The sequence below is a fragment of the Schistocerca cancellata genome, chromosome 8 (assembly GCF_023864275.1).
Source record: "Schistocerca cancellata isolate TAMUIC-IGC-003103 chromosome 8, iqSchCanc2.1, whole genome shotgun sequence".
NCBI lineage: Eukaryota > Metazoa > Arthropoda > Insecta > Orthoptera > Acrididae > Schistocerca > Schistocerca cancellata.
Window position 1 is genome coordinate 161,344,591 of NC_064633.1, and position 7,827 is coordinate 161,352,417.

General features: G+C 41.2%; 1 protein-coding gene across 1 annotated transcript in view; it reads left to right on the forward strand.

Annotated features, from left to right (window-relative positions):
• LOC126094470 (probable cytochrome P450 6a20) overlaps window positions 1-7,288 on the forward strand; it is a 145,523-nt gene extending 138,235 nt beyond the window's left edge. The window contains exon 9 of the mRNA XM_049908859.1: window positions 7,043-7,288. Within this exon, the coding sequence (XP_049764816.1) occupies window positions 7,043-7,212 (170 nt within the window). The 3' untranslated portion in view covers window positions 7,213-7,288. The remainder of the gene's footprint in view (window positions 1-7,042) is intronic.
• Window positions 7,289-7,827: the final 539 nt, after the last annotated feature.

Here is a 7,827-nt window from a genome sequence, read left to right on the forward strand (position 1 = left end):
CCTTTTAAGCTTTCACTTTCTTTTTAATTGGGACTTTCAGTTCATGTATAAAAAACTGAAAACGTTAAACTTCAGAAGATAATCGAAAGCAACAATATTAAAAAATTGGTTTTTGCGTGAAGTTAGTCTCCAATTTCACTCTATTTCTACAACAGCATCATTACTTGTTGAACGCTTGCGTTTGTGCCCACCATACGTCTCAAATAAAGAAATAGATAAATAATAATCAATAATAATAGTAATATAATTATGGATTTAGGGTCCTTTGATAATGAACAGCCCTCCGGTGTGTTCATTTTTCTGCTTTGAATTTTATTTTGACTTCCTTTAATTTTAATTTGTGATTCTACTCATTGAGAAAAATTTTAAAATAAAAGAGAAATTATGAAAATTCCTAAAAAACAGAGAAAGTGAACTCTGGAGATGGATTTTGTCTGCAGTCGTTTTGAGAGAAGTTGATAATTTACTCAAAATCGCGGTAACCGTTCAAAATTCTTCAAGGTTTCCTCGTGGAGGAGCAGGAATACCGTAATGACTGACTTTCTGACGGTTGGAATTGATCCGGAATGTGAAATCTCTTCTGGCAAAAGACCGCACCACTTCCCTACGTCGCGATAGCTAGGATTTTGGTCTCTGGCACTACACATAATTAACAGTGCCCTATGTTTTGGAGTCAGAAGCTTATTTGAAGGTGGCGGCTTCGAAGTCATAAAATGTTTGAGTGCCACCACCTCCAGACGATTCAGTTTGAACTTCGATACAGATCCACGAATGCAGTTTCATCTCCGTCGTGCACGCGTTTTGCTACAGGCACTTCCCACCCTGCAGTTAGTAACTTTAACTTTTCATCACCCTGAACAAAATATAATAATGGTGGTCATGTACGCACTCTAACTGAGTTCGTTCAGCTGAGCAAGGTAGTGTAGTGGTCAGCACACTCGACTCGCATTCTGGAATACAACGGATCAGATTCGCGTCTAATAACACTGATTTAGGTTTCCTGGGATTTCCATAAATAGCTCCAAGCAAATTCCGAGATGGTTCCTTTGAAAGGGCACGATCGATTTCCTTTGCCATACTCGAAACAATCCGAGTTTGTGCTCCATGTCTTAAGGTCTTAAAGTCAATGGGATCTTAAACCTTAATCTTCATTTCTTCTTTCCTTCGTTCACTCATTGAGTACAATCGTCTTATGCTACATGCACAAACTGACTGTGTTAGATAGCCATTTGCTAAGATTTTACTATGGCCAGCTGCTTTGTTTCCTTGATCGTCATCATTTTTCGCACATGTTATTTGAGAGCGGAATATAGTCTAAGAATGGTTCTATGTTCTCTCTGCCACAGACTTGATCGATAATTTCATAGTAATTATGTAGATGTAGAGCACGGGAATAGGTGGAAATCAGTCCTTTTTGGGTAGCCACCTGAATCTCGTGAACACCAACTACGCTAAGCAACCGTATTCCCACAAACCTCTGTTGCTGGACCCTGATTACGCAAACGCCTCGCTCTGCTAGACATTGATGAATTCGTCGTCTCGTCCTGTTGTGCTGTCCGCCTGCGCACGCTGTGTGGAACACGCAGAGCTTGCACACGTTGTTATCAAGTGTCACTGCCCGCATCCTGTGACAGATGATGAACTTTTGGAACCTCAAATGTCAGTTGCTTCTACATAGTTCGTTATACAGGGTGGGCCATTAATTTAGTTGTTAAAATGGATTTAGTGCAGTAATACTAAACAAATGAAAATATGAATTTATTATCAACCAGCAATACATGTAGAGTTCAATGGACCTACAAAAGATGCTCAATGCGGTTTCCGTTTAAACAAATATTACATCTTCTGAACACTAATATAAAAACTTCTCGCAGATCTTCCATTGCTATGCTATAGATTTTAAATTTCTGATTGGTTTCGCTCTTTGTAATGGTAAACATCACAAATGTTACTCCATTAAATTTCGGGCATGCAGCCGCGCAAATAAAATTTCTTCTACTGATATTTCGGCCGCGTATCGTCCGGCCATCTTCAGAGCGAGTCCATGCTAGCATTAAATTTACCATGGAAATAGAAAAAGACGGGTGCCTCCCCTTTCTGGATGTTGTCGTTCGCCGTAAAAGTGATGGCACATTAGGACATGCCGTACATCGGAAACCAACGCATACAAATCTATACCTTCATGCCAGTAGCTGCCATCACCCTTCTCAGAGCATGGGTGTCCTTAAGACCTTAGTGCATCGGGCGCACTGTGTATCCGATGAAGACAATTTACAAGGAGAGCTAACATACCTCAAGAGTATTTTTAAATCGAATGGATATTCTCCGCAACAAATTCGTAGAGCATTCGATGTAAAACCTAAAAAGAAGGTATACGATGCGGAAGAAGATAGTAATTTCTTCAGATCTAGGGCGTTTCTGCCTTATGTGGGTGCTCTTTCTTCAAAGATAGGCCGTATTCTAGAGAAACACTGTGTTAAGGTGATCTTCCGGCCCCCCACGAAGATTGCGGCTTTACTCGGCTCTGTAAATGACGATTTATTGCTTCGTAAGGCGGGTGTGTACCAGATTCCTTGCGGAAATTGTGAGCAGTCATACATAGGTCAAACAACACGCACCGTTCATGAAAGGTGTGTGGAGCACCGAAGATACACACGCCTATTACAACCAGACAAGTCAGCTGTGGCCGAACACTGTATTGATACGGGTCATTCCATGAATTACAGTGATGTGAAGATTTTAACATCCACCTCTTCTTTTTGGGATTCTGTATTCAAGGAAGCCATAGAAATTCGATTAGCCAACAATTTAATAAACAGAGACAAAGGTTTCAATTTGGACAAAGCATGGAATCCGGCTCTTGGACTAATTAAATTGCAGAGAAGTCGTCACCGTGTCATCGCCGCCGATCAAACATCGATAAGCACATCGAACGTCCGTACGCTTTCGCCACAGGCGGCGCAGCATCTGTGACCCACATGCGCAGTACCGCCGCGGTGGAGCATATAAGGCCGCGCTTGGCACCTTGTCATCAGTCTTGTGACTCGCTCTGAAGATGGCCGGACGATACGCGGCCGAAATATCAGTAGAAGAAATTTTATTTGCGCGGCTGCATGCCCGAAATTTAATGGAGTATTCATTACGCCGCGAGAAGTTGAAAATGCACATCACAAATGTTGACGGGGTAAGCCTCTTTTCTTACATGCCCCAGACTGAAAAATCCAGGGTGAGGTATCTGGTTATCGTGGAAGTTATTTAGTGGTACCTTTTCTGCCAGTCGAGTCATCAAAGTTTTTATTTACAAAGTCTCATAAAAACATAGTCAAGGTGTGTTCCATCTTGTTCCTGCTGTACCAAGGCTTAACACATGTGCTGTCAGCAGCCAACATCGTATCAGTGCTTCGAAGGTGTCCAACACACACGTGACAATTTTCCAGAAGGCAGGCAGCAGGAGGCGACAGAAACGCCACTAGAGGCTGCGGCCCGCATGCGCCATGCAACGCCTGCAACGCTATCTGAGCAAAAAATTATAAAAAATCTTTTTGACTAAATAATGTCCAAAGTCGGATTGATTCATTAATGAACTGTCGTTTCAGATCACATGAAACGCGAGCCACATCAGTGAGAGAGAAGTCTACATTGAAATTGTTAATTAAAGATTTCTTACGGCAAAGTACCTTTCTATCATGCTGTAAATTAGTGCTTTGGCTAGGAAGTTCTGAATTAACAGGCTTGGTTAATTACAACTTAATGATTGTGAACTTTCAAATTACGTGTGCTCCAGTTTCTGTATACTTCGTCAATATAAAACAAGCAGTTTCTATGTAGTGTATGTAAGTAATTGTTATCTCAATAAGATGGCAACAATGGCGACTGAACATGTCGTGGCCAAGCCAGTTAATTCTTATTCCAAATGTCACTGCTTATTCAATGACATGAGCTATTAAAATGTAATATTGTGATTAAACTGAAAGGAGACAATACAATAGATTTCTGTTCATTATAATTTATTATTCAATGAATAGATTTACATGGAACATATTTCCGTAAATGTACAACCACGTAGGAAAGCATGAAACAGATAACACGAGAAGAATAAATACAAGTAGCACAAAAATGACAAAGAATGTCCTTCGAAAAATCCCGATGGACACAGTTACGTCATTCATCTTAAAAGCAGCATTGTCCCTCCAAAGAATGCTTTTGTAAGACTCGGTATAGGCTTCTCGCTGGATTGTGTACAGCTCAAAGACTTCCATACAGCTGTCCACATCATCTTCATTTAGGCCTTGCAGTAAATTAGGCCTATATAGTCTCAACTTCAGCTTCTTCTGAATGCTTCGTAGGCTTACTCCTGCTATTCCATATTCCTTGATTGCCTATCTTTAACATTTAATCTGAGACTGCACAAAACATTGAGTGATAACATTAAGATTCCCTTCTGTAGTGACACACTTTGGCCTACCTGAATGAGGAAGCTATGCTACCAACACGGTCTCTTCAAATCTTAAATTTAATTTCCGAATACCTTGTCGAGATGGTGGTTGGATGTTGGAAAACGTTCCGTAAACAAATCACAAACATCACTGTGACAATAGTCACGTTTCCTCGAGTTCGCAAAACAAATACACGATGTTCTGTAGTTAACTTTCTATTTATTGTTTCTCAGATAACAACAAACTATATAAGCTCAAAATCAAATGGTCAAAAGTGTGTGAAATCTTATGGGACTTAACTGCTAAGGTCATCAGTCCCTAAGCTTACGCACTACGTAACGTAAATTATCCTAAGGACAAACAGACACACCCATGCCTGTGGGAGTAACGATTGCTAGTGACAACTGATTTGTGACCCATCCTGTATTGTGAACTTTTAATTTTTTTCAGGAAACACGGATTCAGCGATTTAAATTGTATTAATATTTGATGACCAGAACATACTATAACTGTAGATGTATTTATTTATTGCTGTAGGTTACCGCACAGTGCAGTGCTACAATACAGACAATTACATTCAGAAATGACTTCTCAACAGTTTAACTGATATTCAAGGTCACCAAATCTCATCTCTACTTTGGGGATCTTCAGTTATCCTGTTGCTACTTTTAGTGTCTTGCCTCCTAATCTAATCCCCTCAGGGTCGCGTGATTTAATTCGAATACATTTCACCACTCTTGCTTTACTTTTGTTGACATTTATTTTATAACCGCTTTTCAAGACTCTATGTATTGAGTTAGATTGACCTTCCACGTCGCCGGCCGCGGTGGTCTCGCGGTTCTAGGCGCGCAGTCCGGAACCGCGCGACTGCTACGGTCGCAGGTTCGAATCCTGCCTCGGGCATGGATGTGTGTGATGTCTTTAGGTTAGTTAGGTTTAAGTAGTTCTAAGTTCTAGGGGACTGATGACCACAGCTGTTAAGTCCCATAGTGCTCAGAGCCATTTGAACCATTTGAGCCTTCCACGTCTTATACCATCGCTAACACATTTACAACATTTTCTTTATTCTCCCTGAACTTTAATTCAATTTCCAAATTTCTCTTTCGTTTCCATCACAGCCTCCTTAATATAGAGACTTGGTAACACGGGGGTTAGACTCGGTCCCTGTCTTACCTCTCGACTGCTGTTTCCCTTTCGTGATAACAAATAGGAGATAACCTGTTACACTCTGACATTGAAATCGTGCCTTTCACATTGCAGATTTCAACTGATGAACAAGAACACATCACTTCCAGGCTGCCAGCAAGTGACATTTATCAACCTAAAATTTACGTTCATCAATATTTCATCCCTTCCGTTTTCTTCTTCTCTGTCCATACCCCTGTTATATGAGTTGATTCATTGTTAGTGACAGTTGTCTAGAAGCCCTTTGCAATGCCACACCATTCCCCTCCTGTCTTGCCCCCGCCCCACCCCTCCCTGTGTACGCCATCTGTCAGGTCTAGAAGTGTGAGAACGTTGATACCAGCCCAGTATTAACTTAGTTGGATGTGGAAAATCTCCTAAAAATTACATACAGTCTGGTCGGCTCACCAACCCTCTTAGTTAACCAGCGAGGCGGATTCGATTCGAGGCAGGCACACCTCCCCGAATCCCGGAAGAGATGCGTTATCGCCTCCCTGGAAAATCGTGGGGCCGGCCGTGTGGCCGAGCGGCTCTAGGCGCATCAGTCTGGAACCACGCGGCTGCTACGGTCGCAGGTTCGAATCCTGCCTTAGGCATGGATGTGTGTGATGTCCTTAGGTTAGTTAAGTTTACGTAGTTCTAAGTCTAGGGGACTGATGACCTCAGATGGTCGCAGGTGATGCTCCAAAAACGATCAGCTTTGCGAAGGAAGCGGCGACACTTTCTGCGTAACCCACCCATCATTTTGCACGACAATGCGCTGGCGCATACAGCGCAAGCTGTGGCTGCACTGTTCGGTCGATGTGACCCGGGCCTAAGTCCTTGTGACTTTGATTTGATTCCGAAGATGAAGGAACCACTTCGTGGCATTCGCTTCAGAACTGTTCCAGAGATTCGACAGGCAGTAGACCGATCCATTCGCACCATGAACAGAACAGGCTTTTCTAACGGCACACTACACCTTCCACATCGCTGGCAACGGGTTCTACTCAACGTTGGTGACTACTTTGAAGGACAGTAACAGGTGCAAACATGTCTCTTTTGTATTGGTTGTGAATAAATGGTTGCCACTATGTAAGTTCCAACCTACGTATTACGCTATGAAGTCCGTAAGTTCTATAAATGTTTAAATGGCTTTTTGCTATACCACTGTATATGTTAACAAAATCTACAGAGCAGTATATGATTATTTGTTGGCAGTTTTCAAGATATGTAACTTCATGTGACAGTCCAAATTATGTCACATAACTTCAATTCCGAACGAGATGTTTTACCACCTAATCTTTTAGTCACACAAAAGTCTTCAGCAGTATAATTTTTACTATTGAAATTTCATATTGCATAATATGTAGTAAGATGTTCGTATTATGTTTTTGTAACTGGGCACTGTAGCTCTATGACGTGCACTGAAACTTTTGCAGGTCAGCGATTCGCACTCTCACAAGTGAAGATGGGCGTGGCGGCCATAATTCTCAGTCTGGAAATATGTTGCACGCAACTTACCCCCACATCTATCGAAATGGACCCCAAGTCTGTCCTGACTGCCAACAAGGGTGGCTTGTGGCTTGCTTTCCGGCCTCTCCCTGCATAACTGAAGAAGACTAAAAAGGACAGTTATTGTGGAAGGTTTTATATTCTCTTATATGTGGCCCTATTTGTGTGAAAAATATGCATCAATAAAGAGGTTTGTTTCGTTAGAGTTTTCTGCTTAAGAACACTTTCTATGGGATCATAATGAAAGAGTTAAGGGTTTCAAAAAATTCTTCACTTTCAAACAAATCACTGGTCGCCAAATCGTGTGTGAAAATCTGCAATAATTATGTATGCACTTACGAAGTTGGTGCTTAAGCAAAGCCTTTACTTATTCTACATTTTACTTGTAGTTCCAGGTGATATTCACCTCATGAGGCAGAACGAAACAAATTACTTTTATATAATTTATTAAGTAGTCCTATATGAATCAAACTGTAGCACGAAAACTGCACTGAAATCTAATGCAAATTGCTGACTATAAAAGACGAATTGTCAGAGAATGGAACTGCAGCATAACTATTACTTACTAGTGGTTCCAATGAATAAATGGTAGGTATTGACCAGTAGCCTTTATCATCTGGTGAATTATTTTTTAATGTAAATAATTCTTAGCGGTTATGCTATAGCTGTAGTAGAATCTTCATCTATGGCTCACCTGTAATTTATTAAGTTC